This window comes from Mauremys mutica, chromosome 2 (genome assembly GCF_020497125.1).
Source record: "Mauremys mutica isolate MM-2020 ecotype Southern chromosome 2, ASM2049712v1, whole genome shotgun sequence".
Classification (NCBI taxonomy): Eukaryota; Metazoa; Chordata; order Testudines; family Geoemydidae; genus Mauremys; species Mauremys mutica.
Window position 1 is genome coordinate 176,987,941 of NC_059073.1, and position 20,252 is coordinate 177,008,192.

At 39.5% G+C, this 20,252-nt stretch overlaps 1 protein-coding gene across 1 annotated transcript in view; it reads right to left on the minus strand.

Moving 5' to 3' along the window:
* Positions 1 to 20,252, minus strand: part of LOC123364581 (dynein axonemal heavy chain 5-like) — a 317,201-nt gene that overhangs the window by 127,837 nt on the left and 169,112 nt on the right. The window contains exons 47-55 of the mRNA XM_045006814.1: positions 19,136 to 19,270; positions 17,915 to 18,104; positions 14,579 to 14,796; positions 13,007 to 13,318; positions 8,617 to 8,706; positions 8,283 to 8,519; positions 7,641 to 7,808; positions 3,100 to 3,306; positions 996 to 1,325 (exon numbers count right to left, since the gene is read on the minus strand). Coding sequence (XP_044862749.1) covers positions 996 to 1,325; positions 3,100 to 3,306; positions 7,641 to 7,808; positions 8,283 to 8,519; positions 8,617 to 8,706; positions 13,007 to 13,318; positions 14,579 to 14,796; positions 17,915 to 18,104; positions 19,136 to 19,270 — 1,887 coding nt within the window. The remainder of the gene's footprint in view (positions 1 to 995; positions 1,326 to 3,099; positions 3,307 to 7,640; positions 7,809 to 8,282; positions 8,520 to 8,616; positions 8,707 to 13,006; positions 13,319 to 14,578; positions 14,797 to 17,914; positions 18,105 to 19,135; positions 19,271 to 20,252) is intronic.

A 20,252-nucleotide genomic window follows, 5' to 3' on the forward strand; every position in this document is an offset into this window, starting at 1 on the left:
ATGGCCTCTGCTGACCAAGGAAGATTAGGAGAACTGGAATTGGCTGTGAATATTTGTTCAAATTCAAAAACAATTTGTGAGTCAGCTGGGTTTGTGGCCTTTTCATATTCAATATCTATGAACATTTGAGCACTCAAGCTTTATTAGCATAAAAACTTGAGGAAAAAAAACATTTTAAATTTTAGCATTTGCCAGAAATGAATTTTAAATTACATTCTATATTGTAAATCTGCCATTCCTACTGTGTGTGTTAGTTAAGCTCATCATCAAGGCAAGGGACAGAAACACCATCATGTGATGTAAGCAGCTAGCTAACACAGCATGGATATTGCATATTTACAGTGAATCATTTGCAAACAATCTGCAAACCAAGAATTATTTGCTGAAGAAATTCAAATAAATTCAAAAATTTTATAATCTATTTGCAGGCAATTCATGTACAGATAAGAGGCAAAATTTGTATGATAAGTTAGTCTCTGTTAATTACTTGCTCAGGTCTCCTATCATTACTTCAGAAATGCATATAAAAATACAATTTGATTACAGCTAGACAGATGGCAAGTTATGAGTATTTCTTGTGTTCAGCTAAGAATTACTAAGACTGTTATTTTTTGTTACTCTGTTCCCATATTCCGCACTCTGTCCCACTTGTTTATTTCTTCCCCCTGCAATTTTTTGTCATTTAGAATGTAAGCTCCCTGGAGCAGGGACTTATATTTACTAGATGTTTGTGCAGCGCCTAGTACAATGGGGGCTCACCTGCGTGGCTTCCAGGATCTACCACAAATAGCATAAACTAACAAAATAATAATATCATCCTATCTGAATCATTGTCACCATCACATTTTCCAACAGACAGTGGATCCTGTGGATACTAATTATCATCAAAGCAGAAATTCCACAGGTACTGTGCTATAGTAAAAAGACATAATTCTCCTGCCTTTTCATTTCATGGTGCAAGTATAGGCTTGTTAACAAAAGTCACATTTTTTTACCTTTACTTTAGTTGCTTGCCAGACTTTTCGAGTTGTAGGTACTAATGCTGATGCTAGTTTACATATTTCTTCTGGGAAGCCTCTCTGCATGCAGAAATAGCCTTCAGCTACTGTTCTAAATATTTTGTCAATAGACGAATTGGAAGGTAGGGTGCAGTTATAAACACTAAATTGACGCTTGAGGCGCTGAGGAATGTCATTCCGACCTCCTCCAGGATGAATCATGGCAGCTACAAACTGGATGTCAACCACATTAGTGAATTCTCCTGGCTTTTCCAAATTGTAGAAACCTTTCTGCTCCATCAGCTGCCTTACAATCTCATTGGTGATCTTACAGAAACATAAAGGGGAATAATCAGGTATTATTTCTTGACAGTCCATCTGAATCCTAATCTCCTACACAATAAATGAGCAGGCAAAAGAAAAAGGCACAGTACTTTGCATTGAATCATGTTGTTTACAGAATATCATTCAGGAAAGCAACAAAAGAAAACAAATAAATTATTCCAAATGTTCTGGTCCAGTTTGTAACTGATTACTTGTCCAGGAATTTTCAAAACTATCTAGTAACCTCACTTGTCTTTTAGAACTGTTCTTCTAAGCACCTCAGAAATGTTTATACAGGATGGTAAGTGGGACCAGCAGCCGCAGGTGCACAGCGTTGGCTGCACAGAATTGTATATATTGTAGTCATAGCCAGGTGACCAACTGGGTTTGTCACAATGCAAGAGGGTACTGGGGCCAGGGAGAAGGAAGGTGCCTAGGAAAACTTGAGCACCTCAAGGTTAGGCATGGTGAGGTGCCACCTAGATCATGAGGTGCAGGTGGGTAGAGAATCAGCCTGCAGCCACATACTAGAGGCATCAGCTGGGCCAGGAAGCCCAAGAAGGGACAGAGAGAGAGAGACGCATGCATTCGTACAGTGACTGGAACAGACACTTGATGAGTGAGTGGAAGTGGTTAGTTCAGCAGCGGGGATGGTTAGATAGGGGCTTTGGGAAGTGAGAGAGACAGGTTTGGGGGGGGCTGGATGGAAGGAGAGGAGGAGACATGATAGAACATGGGCTTTGGATGGGAAGGGGAGTAGTCCATGATGAATAACCTCTACTTCCAAAGGGAAAGGAAGCAGGAAACTGAGAGGATCCTTACCTTCCAACCAGGTCTACAAGGCTTGCAAGACCTGGCTGGGGTTCACAAAGCTACAGATTCAGAGGTACAGGGCTCAGCAAGGATGCTTGCTGGCCCAGTGTATGAGTGATTAAAATGAAGACAGACTTCCAGAAAGGGCAGGTATATGAAATATTCATTTATTAATTTTTGAAAACTCATGTAAATACCTAGGCACCTAAATACCTGTCTAAACTATCGGGTTGGAATCCAGCTAGTGATAACTGCACTTTAAAGTCTGGATTGATGCTTTGATTGCTTCTTGGATTCTCATGCTCCCTTTTCCTATCTAGATAAGCATAGTTGTTTCAGTAGAAAATAGAAACTATTGCTTTACTTCCAGTACAGCCAGTTCATAAACACCACAAGTACTACAGGTAACTGGGATGAAAGGCCTAAAAGCTACAGTGGTTATCAAATAGCTTAATGCTAATTCTGACCACTTTATTCTGACAATTTCTCATCAATGATGAGGAAAAGTAGCATTGAGGTATTTATAATCCAATATATCACAGGGATGTGTAATCCTATGCTATTTTCTCCTCTAGTATTTAGCACTTGTGCTATGCCCAGTTCTCCAGAACCATCAGTAGTAATGGTAGGAACGCTAGAATTGACAGTATTCTGGTTGCCCATTGGCATTTAAGCTCTGTATTGCCTAAACGCTGTTCAGAACACATCTACAGATACAGCCTATAAAACACTGTTGGCCCGTGGTACCATTGCTACAAATGGTTGGGAATTTTAGGTAAACTGCCCCATTGTTGACATGGCCTAGTATGTATTGCAAACACACCCAGCAAGAAATATGGATTTTCAGTTCTCCTTAAAATATTTTCAAAGTCTTAAAAACACCACGGTATCAAGTTGGCTTCTCCTTTATGTACACATGAAGCATTTGCATTCACTTATTACTTAATGCTAACATTTTTTTCACCTGATCACCCCATTCGTTAATCACAGGCATGTTAATATCATCAATAAATATGGTCATTTTCTTTCCAGCTGGAGGACCATAGGTTGTGCCCATTCTTTTATCTATGTAGCTTTCTATACTCCTTTGGAACATATTTGGCAGAGTGGCAGAAGAGAAGTTTAAGCGCTTTGTCAGATGAAGTTCAGGATCATATTTGCTGGTATAACCCTATAAAATAAACACGTTTTATGTAATTCAGAACTGCAGAGCACCCACAATTCTAGGTGAAGTCAATGAGAGACACTGAAGCTCAGCCCATCTGAAAAATCAGACATAAGGTATTTCAAATTGGGTACCCATGGATAGAAGCAACCAAAATCAATGGCAACTTTTAAGAATCCTGGACTTACTATTTAGTTTAAAATATTAACAGAAGCTTATTTAAAACAAACATGAGCCTATAACCTGAAATTAAAAAAACTCTTAATCCATGTATAGTATTAAAGTTTACAGTGTTTTCACAGATGTCTTCAATTGTTGCGACCATTGACATAATGCAAATAAATCTTAAACTCGTTTTTTTCTGAAGGTAAAGGGGCACTTGTGTAAATGAGAAACAGGCACATCAAAGGGACTAATATTTCTCTTTTCCTGATAATGCTGAGAATCTTTGTTAAGGTCTGAAAGCTTTTTGCCTACAAAGACCTGGGTTCACAGACTCATATTATCCCTGCTACTGTTGATGATAACCTTAAGCAGCCAAGGGGGTTCAACACTCTGAATTGCTTTAGGTATTTGTAACATTATCAACTGTACCAAAGGCGAAATCCACAAACCCTGAAATCAAGTGAAGTCAAGGCAGGTACATTAAGGAGGAAACTGTTTTCTGATATTTTGTTTAAAAGGATAAGTCTCTACATATGCTGCATTAAAAACCTGGGATTTTCAATTGTGTTTTTAACTGAACAGTTTTAAAAGATTCACTTGGCCTATAAGGATGAAAATACCAAACATAATTTAAATTCTTACATTTATAACAGAGTTGAACAGAAATTCTCCAATTTCAGAACCTCAGAACAAAGAATATTTAGAGCTCTGCATTTACTGTTAGTCAGATTTTATAACTATCAGATCAACAGCAGAACTAGCGAGGTACTTCAGAAAGGAAAATCAGCTACATCAGAAAGGAAAATATTTTCCATCCCCAAAAAGATATTTTGATGAACAACTTTAGGATCTCGATTTTGCTGACTGCTCAAAACCAGAATCTCCCTTTCAGAAGTGTTGCCTTTTAAAAGCACTTTTTCTGACGAAGACACAAAAAGATGATGTTCCTCAAACATCCATAGTTGGGGTATTTGAAGAACACCACAGGCAGCTGGTTAACTGGAGCATTTCACTGCCCATCCCTCTCCTCATGGTATTAATAATAGCCTGTGTAACATTACAAATGCAAGAACAATTCAAAAGAAATCCTGTCTCATTTTTTTAGTACAAAGTATTCACATGGTGAGAATAATTATAGCTCAAATAATTAATGCTCATATATATATGGAATAAATAGTTTTGACTTAAATGGGTCTTCTGAGATCTGTTGCAGAAGTCATGTTGCTAAAAATAATTTCTGACACCTGTAGGACAGGAACTCTCAATGTCAGATTATTAACCGGATTCTGGACCTTGTTCTCCACTCTATTACACCAATGTAAATAAGGCCTTCTACTTTTAGAACAGTAGAACTCCCAATAGCAACTACTATAATAAAGGTTGTAAACCAGCCTCCATTATAACCATCACCATGTATTCACACACAAAACTTTTCCAAATTTTCAGTTTAACTCCTGAAATTTTCCATTTCAAAAAGGTACTCAGGGATTTTTGTTTTGTTTTTTTATGAAAGCAGTTGCACATATTTGGCAATTCCTGAACACAAGGAATTCCTTTCTATAAGGTGCAGGTAATGAGTTAAGTAAAGGAGGAGGAAGACGACCACTTGGAGAGGCAATTTACTGTAATCCTTAATCTGAAATGAGACTGAATGGATCTTGGTGCTTTTTAAAATTATGCCTCCCTCTGTGAAGGGATATTCTTTTCTGTTTAGAATGGATAAGAGTTAAGTCACTCCTTGGAATAAGATCTCCGTATTTTTAGGGAGGGGAGTGGCAGCTGAAGGTTGGAGATTGTTAGCATCTGGCTGAATTCCAGTATGTAGGATATCAGGACCACCATCCATACCATTCCCCTTCATGCTGCTAAAATAGTTTTCCCAGCTGGTGCCAGGAACAGAAGTTGACATTATATTGGCACGCATGGTGGCACCAACAGCTGAACTGAAAAAGTAGTATTAATTGCTACTGGCATCAGTACAAACCACTTTAAGATGGGTCTTAAAATTCACATTCCAGGGGAAGCAGAATAGCTAGAGGGTGCACTGGTGCTTAATCTATAACTTGGGAGTAGATCTTTTCTTCTAGACTTTGGGTTCTTATGTAGTAAGTTATTAAATTTTGTACATGGACCATGAGACTAACTAGGGGCATTTTATAAATGAAACCCCTCCTCAAAACATTGGGTACTTTAAGAGTAATGCTTGTAGCATCCCCTCCTGGAGAAAAGAACAGTAAGTGGTTTTCTATTAGCCAATGAAGAGGGTAGATAAGAACTATTAGACTTGGCCTCTGAAAAATCTCCAAGTGAAGAAAGAAGTTTTTATTTCTGTCCTTTTTAGCTTCTGAAAAAAAGTCTTTGCAATATGGACAAATAATGTTAGGGTAAAGGATCAAAAGGATATTTCATGCATATGCCACAGAGAGAGCATGGACAGAAACATAAGAAATGCTCCAGCCAGAGGCAGTGTATTAGCAAGCTCTCTAATCTAGCATCTCGTGAGAAATCTGGAGACGGCACCAGTGGTGAGCTGCAGCCGGTTCGCACCGGTTCGCGGGAACCGGTTGTTAAATTTAGAAGCCCTTTTAGAACCGGTTGTTCCCCGTGGGACAAACTGGTTCTAAAAGGGCATTTAAATTTAACAAGTGCTCCCTGCTGCGGCCCCAGCTCACCTCAGCTCTGCCTCCACTTCCTGCCATGAATGCTCCTCCCTGCTTCTCCTCCCGCCCTGCTTCCCGCGAATCAGCTGTTCGCGCAGGAAGCCTGGGAGGGCTGAGAAGCAAGCAGGCTTCCCGCTCAGGACAAGGAAGACGATGCTGAGGTAGGGAACTAGGGGGGCCGTGTGCCCCGGCTGGTCTCCAGCCGCGGCCCACCCCAGCCCCGCGTTCCCGGCCCCGACCCTCCCCGGCCCCGCGTCCCCGACCCTCCCCAGCCCCGCGTGCCCGGCCCCCCGGCCCCGGCCCCGACCCTCCCCAGCCCCGCGTCCCCAGCCGCCCGGCCCCGACCCTCCCCAGCCCCGTGTCCCCGGCCGCCCGGCCCCGACCCTCCCCAGCCCCGCGTCCCCGGCCGCCCGGCCCCGCGTCCCCGGCCGGCCGCCCCCGCGTCCCCGACCCTCCTCAGCCGCCCGGCCCCGGCCCCGACCCTCCCCAGCCCCGCGTCCCCGGCCGCCCGGCTCCGGTAGTGCGGGTCCGGGCACAGCAGCGGCCGCGACCCCACCTACCCAGATGCCCGGCTCCGGACACGGCCCCCCAGCTCCGGCCCGGCCTGGCCACATGGCTCCAGCCGCCCAGCTCCTGCTGTTTTGCCAGGGGGCCGGGCTCCGGCAGCGTGGGTCCGGGCGTGGCAGCGGCCCCAGCTGCTCGGTTCCAGCTCTGGCTCCGCCCGGCCAGCCGCCTGGCTCCGGCCGCCGGGCTCCCGCCACATCCTCCGGCTCCGGCCGCGCGACTCCTGTCCCGTCCCGCGTCCCCGGACTCCCGCTCCAGCAGCGGCCGGACTGTAGCGCCGCCAGCCACGTCCAGGCAGCGCGGTGAGGGGGTGTTGGAGAGAGGGTAAGGTAGGTCGGGGGTGGGGGGTCAGAGGGCAGGGAACAGGGGGATTGAATAGGGGCAAGGGTCCTGGTGGGGCAGTCAGAAAGCATCAGGGGTTGGATGGGGCGGTGGGGAGCAGTCAGGGGACAGAGAGAAGGAGTGGTTGGATGGGGCAGGGGTCCCAGGGGGCCATCAAGAATGAGAGGAGGGGTTGGATGGGGCGGCGGAAGGCACTCAGGGTACAGGGAAGGGGAGTGGATGGGGCAGGAGTCCGGGGGTTGGATGGGGCAGGAGTCCGGGGCGGGGGGGGGGCATGATCCCTCCTGGGGTGAGGAGGGAACCGGTTATGATTTTGGCAGCTCATCACTGGACGGCACCTGAAAAAAGGTGACTTCCCTAACAATTACGTCATGGTCTTGTGACCATCACTAGCAAAATGATAAATAGCTATTATGTATCCTTTTCTGAACTACAATGTGTGTGTATTGGGCAAAATGTTTCAATGGGAATTACTGTAATTTAATGTGGTGGGCATTTAGTCATATTTTCCAACCTGCCCATTTCAGTGTAACACATGTGATCAGGTCAATTATTTTTGTACCAATGCTATACTATGAAGATGGGAGGATTTTTTTCTGTTCTATGTACCTTAACCATAACTGTTTTTGCTGTTCCCTGTTCTCCAATAAGTAGAACTGCTTTCCCTTGCTTCATGAGAGTGTCCATTAGAAAATCTGTTCGGACATTGTCTACATTTGGAACTAAGATGGAAGTATATTCTGGCACTGAATCTTTAGGATAAACATATTCAGGTACCTGAAATAGAAAAAATATAAACAATAGGTTAGACATTTTCTTCAGCCTTTTTTCTTGAAAGCAGAGTGTTCGCTAGCATTTAGTCAGTAGGCTGCCCTGCTTTCCTGAATAGGCTGCAAAACTGATGGAGTATTTTCACTCCCCACACCCCCATTATCCATTTTATAGACTACTTTGGTCTTTGCTGGAGGAACTTAATTATATTATGGTGACAGGCACTGGAGAAAGCTAAGACAAGATTTTTTTCCCCTGTTTCACTCCCAAACTATTTCCATTGTCTGTTCCCAATCTCTGACCCAAAATATTTGTGACAGGAGAAAAATTCCTTCAGAAAAGAATATTATGGTAATTTATTAGGCATAATTTTCCAAACTAAATTACAAGTTTTAATGAGAGAAAAACAATGTTTTTCTTGTCTAATATATTTATCATGCTTACTCAAAAGAAAGAACTAGTATATTACGGCATACAAACCCTCTTTGACCAGTGCTCCCACTGACCACAATCACTAATACCAAACTCAAACATGGTTTCTTCTCCATTCACAGCTGGAAGTTCCAGCGTTGCAGAATGATTCCGTAAGAACAGTTCCATTTTCACTCTGTCATCCAATTCCAGAAGAGCTCCTACTGACCACATTATAGCAAAAACAAATAAGCGAGCTAGATGCTCTTGGCTGGGCTGCTTCTCATTTCTGTCTGCCAATAAACCCTGTAAAAAAGACACAATGTGTAACCATTGCCTGCTCTGAACAATATCCAGGCACAAATAACAGGATAAGAGACAGATAACCTGATGTCATATCTACCTGTAGGAGGTCAATAGCTTGTTTGATGCACATGCATTCTAAAACTGGCATTTTCGGTGTCACAGCAGTGAAAACAAAATCAATCAAATCCTGCGAAGAAAAACATTAAGTTCATCTGAGTATAAAGAAACCCATTTAAAAAACTAATAAATCAGTGCCATGATTTATTTTTAATACAAGCGTTCAATCGCTTTATTCTGTAACTTAAATACATTTCACTTCAGTTTCTGTGAGTACAAATATTCAGATTTAAAACATGAAGTCACTTTTAGCAAACATCCTAAATAGGTAGCTTTGATGTATCACAGTCAGTGAAATTATTCATAATGGCTACATAAAGCAACTTTCAAAAGGAGCAATTCAGAAAGTGTTCTTGAGTTACATTGGGGATCTGCCATATATCTTCTGCACATTTATTGTTCCCATTTTTTTGGTTGGAAGACAGCAACACAAAGCTTGCCATAACAATACATACGTTAGACCATCTCCTTACTTTCTAGAGTAGGATTCTCCTCTCACTCATGCTGGTTTTTCACTAGTGTAACTGCAATGAGGTCCTTGGTTTAAACCGATGTGAGAGGAGAATCAGTGCTATAGTTTCTAATGCACTTCAAATAAATTTCTATTACTATATTTTTAAATGCTTTCAATACATTGGAAGAAAGTAGGTTGCAAGCTCCAGGAAGATAGTTTAAATGAGTTTATCATTTATCTGGATATTTTGTTTAAACATAGAGGAACTGGAGAAATAATAAGAGGAAATGATAAAAAGTATATAAAAATATTAATGGCATTGAGAAGTTAGATCAGGAACTTTTGTTTTCCCTGTCTCAGAACACAAGAACAAGGGGACATTCAATGAAATTAAAAGGTGGCAAGTTCACTGATAAAAGGAAATATTTTTTCTCAAGATGTGTAAACTGTGGAACTCACCGCCACAAGAATTTAGCTTGATTAAAAAAGGGCTTGGACATTTATATTAACAAAAATAGCCAGAGTCATAATAATGTTAATGTTAACAAAAATTTTGGACGGGAGATTAAACTTCATGCTCCAAGGCTAATGCGAGTCTTCAACTGTCAGAGATCAGGATGAGATCTAATGTGGAGACCAAATCATCTCACATCTGTCTATTGCAGTGCTTTTACAAGTTCCTTTGAAGCATCTGTTTCTAGCCACTGCAGAGCCAGGACGCTGGACTAGATGAACCTTAGGTCTGATCCAGGATGAAAATTGTTCTGTATCTAATTATGCAAGAAAACGGTGAAGCTCAAGTTGCCTACATCAAAGCAACAACAGATTTTACAGCTTTATATTCTGTGACAAAAAGGACCAATGCCACTAACTGAGCATCCTCTTTGTGGGATTCCTCTAATTACTTCAAATTTCCAGAAACTCCCCCAGATGCTTACCTCTTGCAAAAAAGCAACTCTATCAGTTATAGGAGGCTGTATCACTCAGAGAGAGGAAATGTGCATGTAGAGTTTAGTGTTAGGATTTCAGATATGGACAGTAAAGTTTAGTATTTTGAAAACACTTCTGAGGGTCACAGTAACCTGACTGAAAAAATTCCTATGGAAAAAAGAGACCTCAAAGATAGTTTTAATTCTATTGAAAATAGGTTTTTGTGAGTTTATTCTTCTCTTTTCTTTTGGTCTTTATATTACATTTTATATAGAAAGCTGAACTTTTGTAATTGTGTATATTTTATAAATGAGTAAATAGATACGTAATCTTCTTCACTTCCTGTCCTAAACTGTTGTCCACTATTGTCGTTTGCTATTAAATAACTGCTACAATTCCACACCACATGTGTTCAGTAGTGGGTGAAATGGTTCTTGTATATCTAAGAGTTTTGGGATCCTTTGATAATGAAAGTACATTTAAAATATTGGTATTATTTTTGGTCTTCTAACAGAATGTTATCATGATAAGAATTATAACAATATTCACCTTGGCAGTCCCATTACATTATGGCTTAGTACAAATTGGCAGGACATCTGTGCCAGACAAAATAATATGGCAACTCTCATTCACATTTCTGATTATGAACTCACCCTGAGATTTCATTCATGCATAATGTTTACCTTATATACTGATCTTTAATGCTTTATAATCACAGAAATGATTGTTCCTTGTAAACCAACTGTAAATACTGCATTTGATTGCTCACCTAATTTGGAGCCAAATTTAGTTCAATTCACATCGATTTAAGTGGTTTTGTACAAGTGGTAAGTGAAGACAGATTCTATCCCTGGTGAGTATATCTCCCTTCTGTAGCATTATCCACACTGTTCTTCTACATGTTACCTATTTATAAGTTATTTATATCTGTGTTTTTATTGATATTGGGTCTAATGTGAGTAATCCTGTATTTGAAGCTTGAATACTGCTGTTAGTGCACTTTATTTTATGAAGTTCTCTTGTACAGTTTACTTATCCAATTTTTTATATACTGAAAAAAGTAATATGAGAAAAAGGAGTCATCTGTATATGGAATCAGTATTATCCCCATCTGTAAAATCAGTGTTACCGCCCACATTATCTGAGAAGCAAAGATAGCTCATTAAAAGTGAAAGGAGAACTGACAGTCTGACAGCTTTGGTTTACATTTGGATAGTTCCAAATACAGCCTTCAGCAGGGAACAAACTTTATATTTCACTGCTTTTCCATCTCTCAGCTAATAAAATACACTTTTTTTCTGAAAAATGTCGCTATTATGCTTTCAGAACAAGGTATAGCATAAAATATAAAAGACGATCATGGGAAGGAAGCAGTAAATTGATCCAAATTTACATTATTTTGGAAGCATATTTTTAAAATTCATTATAAGAATTACCTTTCTTACCGCTGCAGGAAATATTAAGTCTGATCATTACTTTTTGGAGGTTACAGCAAAATGAATGTAATGCCAGAAGTGGGTTTCAATGTAAATGGGAAGGAACTAAGATGAAATGTTTCTATGAGAAGTCATTTCTTAACATTCTAGCTATTGTAACAGTATATTAGTCATTGCTTTTGTCATATTTATAAACACATTTTTTTACAATGACAGTTCAAAAGGCCGGCACAAGAAAAACTTCTCCTGTAGAATTCAACAAAAATGAAAAAGGTGGGGAAAAAAACAACTATGGAATCTGAGATAAATGAACAGGGAGAACTGGCAAAAGAGACAGCTAGTGAGAAAGGAAAAGAAAGGAAAGGAAAGATCAGTTTCAGTTGTGTTAATACAGGTGCCAACTAAAGAAATGAAAAGAAAATTGCAAAGGCAAAAAGAATACACAGCATTAACTTTCAATAGTAATGTTTTATGAAGAAAAATTAAGCTTCAGTTGCATCAGAGATGGTCTATTACATGTAAGACTATTATACGTCCACCATTGTGTAGGACTGTCCCTGGTGATTAATGAAAACTCTGTCAATTTCCAGCCTTTGCCTCATTCATGAATATCTTGTAGAAGGTTACACAGCATTTTGTACTTGTAGTATGGAAGGATAAAACATTCGGGATTTTCCCTCTGGTCTTTTTGGATTCAGCATGATTTAGCCTAATAATTTAATAAAGAGACGCTATGTCAAAAATACAAAGACAATGAGGAGTCCGGTGGCACCTTAAAGACTAAGAGATTTATTTGGGCATAAGCTCTTGTGGGTAAAAAACCCACTTCAGATGCAAGAAGTGTTTTTTTTTTAACCCACGAAAGCTTATTCCCAAATAAATCTGTTAGTCTTTAAGGTGTCACTGGACTCATTGTTTTTGTGGATACAGACTAACACGGCTACCCCCTGATACTTGACACTATGTCAAAAATATCATGCACACAAGTCTTAACTTAAAACTGCATGGTCCTACAGAATATAGACTTCATGGATCAAATACACCCCTGCTGTAACTGAAGTTAACAGAGCTTCAATAAGGATGACTTTGGCCTGATTTTTTTCTTATTTATTTAAATATAACAGAAACAAAAAAGCCCATTTAGAACCTTCTGAGCACTCTAGTGATAATTAAAATATCAAAAACAATGTTAGTCACCAAGCAGCATAAATTAATTCTGCCAGCCAGCAGCATAAAATAATCAAATGGAGATAACAATTTACCTCCAAACAGCCAACAGATTAAAAAAATAAAAACAAAGGAAAAGCCCTCCCGCCACTCAAATTAGTGGCCATATTTTCCACCTAATGTTGTTTCATTTAGATTATGTTAGCTATTGTTATAGGCCCTTTCTTTGTCCGCATTATGCCTTGTGATTATCCTTCATGTCAGTTCTTTATTTTATTAAATAAATAAATGGGATAAACAACTGAAGTAGAATGTAGGAAAAATAATGCTAAATAAGCAGATTGGAATTCATTTTTCTTTGTAGCAAGTACTGGCCTTAATACCTGAAATACACTGTTAAAGCTGTTCCATAGGACATCAGAGTGAGTAGCAGGCAAAGTTTGCAGCCAAGCCTTTAAAATGGGCCTCCAATCTAACACAGAGGAACTCATAAAGACCATCCCATTACGAGATACTGTTGCTGGGGAAGCATTGTCAATGTTATGGGGCTCAAAAACAATCTTGCAGTTTGGGGACATTGGAATACGATCTCCATTAGCCAAAGTAAGGGTCTTGTTATCATCTAGAACGGAGTTCAGATTTTCAATCCATATCGCATCCACAGGACCATCCAAAACTATCCATATGTGTTCTCCCTAAAATATACATGTACAAGTGTAAATACTATGATCAAAAATATAGTTTTTTGAACACATATGAGAATACATTACTTTATAGGAACATTGACTTGTAAATTATCTAATCTGGTGCTGAATGCTTTATTATTAATCATAATACTTCCTTTTTTTCCTTATTTACCCAATGATTTGAAATCTCACTTCATTACTGTGTGTCATACCAAAGATTTTTTGATCAAAGTGACAAAAAGTTAATTTCAGTTGTTATATACAGAGAGATGTTGCTTTCCTGTGACAGCCATACGACCTGACCCTGTTCCCAAAGAAGCAGATGAAAACAATTTCCATTAACTTTAGTGAGAACAGGAGCAGGCCTACCATCTCTTAACAGAGGATACCTAATTCTTTCATATCAAGCTTTCACATTTTCCAAGGCCTAAATAAAACACAATGCAACCTTCATAACATATGAGGCTCTGTGGCAGCACTGTCTGCAGGTCTGAGGAGAGAGAGGAGAAATCAGTATGCAACATTTTTCAACTGAGGCTATAACTACATTGCTCCAATATAATTACTGATCTGGAGTGGCGTGGACATAAAACGTGGGTGGGAGAGGCTCCCCCTCTTTGTCTCTATATTAAACCACTGGAAGTCTTTGCATTGGGAGTTGAAAAGAATGGAAGGACTAAAGGTTTACAGAAGATGAAAGAGGAAATAAAATGCTACAGAGCTCAGTGATCCAGCCCCAGAAGCTCAAGTCTGTGCTTGAGGAGGTGAGTGATCTCTGGCATGTACTTCAGAGTAACCCTGTATACATTCCTAAATGCTCAGGGCTTGTCTTCACTACCATGGATATTGCAGTGGATGTCAATTTAGTGGGTCTAGTGAAGACCCACTAAATCGATGTCAGAGCACTCTCCGGTCAACTCTAGTACTCCATCTCCCCAAGAAGATTAAGGTAAGTTGACCAGAGAGCATCTCCCATCTATGCAGCGCAGTGAAGACACCAGGGTAAGTCAACCTAAGCTACATTGACTACAGCTACGTTATTCATGTAGCTGGAGTAGCGTAACTTAGGTCGACTTACCCCGGTAGTGAAGATAAGCCCTCAGACACAAACAATAACTAAAATATTATATTTTCAAATTTGATTTTATTTGATCAAAAAGACCCTTCACATAAATGAAGCATTGAAAGGCATGTGTTGCTTTGTAATAATACCTTACAGAAACAGTATTAAATGCTATTATTGGCTGTCAGAACACAATATCTAGTTACCTTCTTTGCTTTTAAAGTTTTTCTCCATAAAGTAGAGAAAATGCCATCTGTCCAATCATTTGTAGCAACATCGAGAGTACCAAACATCTGGGAAGCTGTAATTGCCTTTGGGTTCATCCTCATCTCTTTATGAGGAGTGCCACAGTCTGTCATTGCTTTCATCAAGATATTAATGCATTTTGTCTTTCCTGCACCAGTCGGACCCAGAGTCATCATACCTTAAAAAGACATAGACTTCTTTTAAAATAAAATGCCGAAATGTCAGACCCCAATTTAATGATGCATTGCATCAGAATCTTGCTTTTTTTTTTTAAATCAAAACTAAATTTAAAGATGTTTTTCATTCCACTTTCTTGATGTTGACTGAAATGAATTTTTTAAATGTTTTATTAAAGGCTTTCATAAATGCCTGATTTATTCTGCTAGGCAAGCCAATGTGGCTCTCTATCCTCCCTTAGGCAGCTCTGTTCCTTTTTCTAATTGGAAAACACAGCTGCCTTTTGATGTTCATATGTGGTGACACTCAATTGACTGGTGGTAAACAAAAACAATCATTTTTAAATATCTTTTACAAGAAAAAGTTGTTCCAAGTGATATACAAAACCGAGCATTTCTTCCTGGAGTACAAGGAACAAAAACATACACTTGCATAAACCCATGAAGACATTTTTGATATATTTTTCTTAGTAACAGACAATCTTGTTACTTCATCAGTTTATACTCATGTTGCCAACTGAGTTCTTAAACAATACATTAAAATTAGGCTATAGCTGATCCTACTCAGTTACTTTATATTAAATCAATAAAGCTGTGTGCCAAGAAACAATGACATAGTTTGAAAGCAGATGGGACATTCAGGCTGAGATTTTCAAGGCCACTTAGAGATTTGGATGCCCATTTCCCATTAATTGTAATGGAAATTGAGCATCAAAATCCCATAGTATCAGGGGGTAGCTGTGTTAGTCTGTGTCCGCAAAACCAACAAGGAATCTGGTGGCACCTTAAAGACTAACAGATTTATTTGGGCATAAGCTTTCGTGGGTAAAAAACCTCACTTCTTCAGATTCATGGAGTGAAAGTTACAGATGCAAGCATTATATAATGACAAGAGACGGGAGCACCTCAAAAGTGGAGAACCAGTATTGACAGGGCCAATTCGATCAGGGTGGATGTAGTCCACTCCCAATAATAGATGAGGAGGTGTCAATTCCAGGAGAGGCAAAGCTGCTTTTGTAATGAGCCAGCCACTCCCAGTCCCTATTCAAACCCAAATTAATGACGTTAAATTTGCAAATGAATTTTAGTTCTGCTGTTTCTCTTTGAAGTCTGTTTCTGAAGTTTTTTTGTTCAAGAATAGTTACTTTTAAATGTGTTATAGAATGTCCAGGGAGGTTGAAGTGTTCATCTACTGGCTTTTGTATGTTACCAAAATCCCATAGGTGACTTTGAAAATCTCAGATGCAAAGTTATGGAGGGATTTAGTAGCATAGAGCTTCTGACCAACATTATGGACCCAAGCATGCGTAATGCAGAGTGACTGTGACTCCCTCTAAAAGGAATAGGAGTTATATGTGTTCAATATCTCATAGGAGGTGCTCAGAACTGTGCAGGATCCAGCCCTATATTAGGAACATAAGATCTGAGACAAAGCCATTGCAGTTAGAGAGAGACTCTCTGCTGACTCCAATGAGCTTTGGACCAGGCCCATAGAGCAGAGCATGCCTCTAGGATCTGTGCACACAGGAGGTCTAAACATGCACACATCTCCCTCTCTCCCTGTAGAGGAGAACAGTTACCCCTGCAGCACTCTCACCACTTCTCTCTGGGTCCCCTGGAGAGCTCTCATAGAGCTGAAGTTCCATGAGTGGTGAGGGAATCGGGAGGAGTTGGAGCTAAGGAAATGTACACTGTCTCCCCTCCACTTCATAAAATTAGCAGTGGAAAGTTAATACAGGTAAAGATGATGTTAACTTTCCAGTGGTACCTCTCTGCCTTGGCAACTGCCTAAAAGGAGTATTACAAGGCCAAACATCTGCAAGGGAGTCTCTGGCAGCAGATCTCACAGCTTCCTTTGGAGCTGCACTGCCAGGGAGCTGGGCCAGAGTTTCAGGGGCCCAGACCCAATATGGAGGCACTGAACAGCAGGCCCTCTGCCCTCCATGGATCCTGAGGATCTGTGTGGCTTCTCAGGGGAACTGTGGTGTTTGTGGGTGAATGTCCAGTTTCTTGCAGTTGGACACAAATCCCACACTCCAAGAGTAAAATTCAAAGGAAATTCCACAAGGGGAACCTTGAGGGTTCCCTCGCCCTCACTTTGGCATTGCCCCAAGAGGGTATTATATGGGCTCCAGAATTTCATTCTGCATTAGACCAATGAATTAAGAAGAAACGTTATTAGCCATAACATTATTCAGCTCTTTAATTTAACCAGCCATAATATGTGAACTGACTTTTTGAGACAGTGAAGACCACAGATTTAAATATGCTTTGTGAAGAAATATCTCCTCTTATTTGTTCTAAATGCACCAGAGTATTAGTTTAAGCTAGTGATTCCTGATTCATGTACTATGGGAAAGCATAAAAAGGATCATCTTTCACAAATCCTTTCATAAATCTTGACAAATTTAATCAGATTCCCTTTATCTCTTTTCCTTTCCAGGCTAATTCTGGTGTTTGCAATCTCCCATCATTGGTATATCTGGCTGTACCACTGTCTTTGTTACCCTTCTATGGACTGGGTCAATTTCTATTCTATCTTTCTTCAATTGAAGTGACGAACATTGAACAGAGAAGTCCTAATGGTGTTTGGAAGTACAACAGGCATGTGGTAGTACCCATTACAGTTAAGGATTCAAGATGGTTTCATTTGCAACCTCTTCACTTTAACATGCTCATAACTATAGGAAACATTTACCTTTTGAGCTGAAAAGAGCTATAATTAGAATCTGCCTGAATTTGACTTTTTTCAGAATACTGAGCAAAATCAGCTATTTCTGAGTTTGGCGAGAAGGGGGGGAAATAAAATACATTTTTACTCTGCATTTTAACTTCCCCCTTAGAAACTTCAGTTCCTCTCAAGGCCACACACCTATTTCCCATAAAAAGACATACTATAGCTAAATTGTCAATATTATGAGGACAAGGTGGGCTCTTTGTTTATGATAAAAATTATTCTTAACAATTTTCTCATAAAAATATCTATATGAGGCTTTAAAAACGACATCTGTTTAGTTTCAAAATACATTAATAATGAAAAAAATCTACAATTTGTAGAAAAGAAATATAAAAGCCTTTACTGCTATAATGGAGTATGAAACCCTCATTTGGCATGCTAACCATGTCGGACTCGCTGAGTTTCATACAGTTGAATAAGCTTAAGAATCCACGGAGGATGATGAATAAGCCCAGCTTTCTCCGTCTCTTTCCGAATGGCCGACTCTAGTTCAGGATACCCGACCTTATCAAGAGTAATTCCAGGGAACAGGTCGTTAATCAGACTCATAAATAAAGGTTCATCTTCATCTACCTGTCAATCAAAAAGTAGAAAAAAAAACCCAATTATTTATTCTTTGAAATTAATTATTGTTGTAATTACAAACAATCTGCAATAATATGTTATTTAAAAGACAGTAGTAAAATAGATATCTTTTCTAAAACAAACATGAAAATTATGAGTGGATGTATGTTATTAAAATGACTCAAGCAATTTAGCCATAGATAGGAATTTCTAAATTAAATATTCACTTAAAATTTATGTAAATGTTTAAATTTTAGTACAATTCTTGTAAATCTCTCCATCTATTAGTCATTTAGACAAACAGGCTAGATTTCTCCTTACTTCTTCTCTTGAAGTCTAATTTTTTTCCTCTATAAATCATTATAATCTAGACTGCAGTTTAAAAATGTGCATGAATTAGCTAAATAAACAGTTAATTGTGAATCGGGTGTTTGTATACTTTCAGAGGTTACACACACTATAATCTTCCAGCTACAGCAAAATGGAAAAAATGAAGAATTCTTTGGATAGAAGAGGGTAGTGGTGGAAGAGAACAGAATAGTTAAGTATTCCTTAGCTACTTCAAAACAGCCCACTCACTATACGTCATTCTGGTTGTTATGATGTTTGAAAAGGCAGATTGCCAAGAATTAGTGTAAATTGAATTTCTGGATTAATAGGGATCTAAAATGATAGATGAAATGTTAATTCAATGTGCTCTTTTTCCCTCTCTCTTTTGTTTGCTCTCCTTTCCATTCCATATAAAAGTAATTTGAAAATCAGGCTAGATTTTCCTCTAAGATCTTATAGGATTTCTTATTATTTCTTCATTTGAAGTCTCTCATTCGGGGAGGCGGGGGAGGAAGAGTTGTCTTCTCGTCACAAAAAGAAAAAAATGGGTTCGGAGCACCATCGCTTTGATATGCCAGACATTAAAAGAGAAGTAGTATCATTGCAAAAGGATGTAGCCAACTGCTGAGAAAATACACTTTATTTCATACTAACATATAATAAATACATTTTTAAAAAGCATTTTGTGAAGGTAATTAATGTTACGATACCAGCTTGGAGAGGTTCATGTCCCGTAGAACTCTCATCACTACTGTTTTCTCTGGCTCATTGGGATTGGATCTTTTTACTGCTCCAAGAGTTCTTAAGACAGATAAAATATTTCTTAATCCAAAGTCATAGTGAACCTTAAAACAAAGCATGAACACAATTAGTACTGTAGAGGTTAAGCACTTTAAAATTATGACAAAGGCTGAAAACTAAATGAATTTAAGAAGTAGCCTATCAATAAAGTTTCACAGTTCTTCATCCTCACAAAAAGAGTAAAGGTTTTGCTGGTGTCAGAGTCTATAGATAATTTTCATTGTTGTATCTCCAATTATAACAAACACAATTACATTTACTTAACCTTGAAGTTGTAACACAAACCCACAGCAAATACATTATCAAAATTCTATTCTTAACACTCTGTGTGATGCCCAGGATTTGACACACATATGGCACTGAAAATCACCCATGTCCTGCTTAGAGCCTTCTACAATAGGTAGATTCTACCAAACACACTCAGGACTGAGTGTCCTGATTTTTTATTGCCTCATTTTGGGACTGACACACATACAAAAGTATTTGCAAATTTCTCAGCTGTGCAAGTAGCTGAACGCTGTGGTTCCTGCCTTGCTGTAGAATGAATGTCAAAGGAAAACAATGGCCTGCCAATGAAAGCCTCCTCTCTTCCTTAAAAGATTCAGCCCTGCAGCCACAAACTGTTGTGATGCTGAAGGGTTGAGAGCTCATGAAAATCACTCACTTCCTCCTTCGCTTCACAATTCTGGGTAAATCATGTGCTTTAAACTGCTGTGAAGCAAGTTGGAGTTACTTTAGTGATAGGCTGGAATAACTATCCTACATACTAGTTTAGGGCAGAACAGAGTTGCTCCCACAAGCTGCCAGATATTCTTGGCCCTCTACGGCAAACATGCCTTACCCAATCTTCTATCAAGTGTGCTGCCACTCCTTTGCTCTGCAATGAAGTACTACAGCAATACCAACACTGCAGTTACAAATGCTCACCAGGGCTGGCCTTACCATGAGAAGAACTGAGGCGGCCACCTCAGGTGCCAGACTGTGGGGGGGGGGGCAACACTAGGACCCAGAGTGTAGAAAATTGTG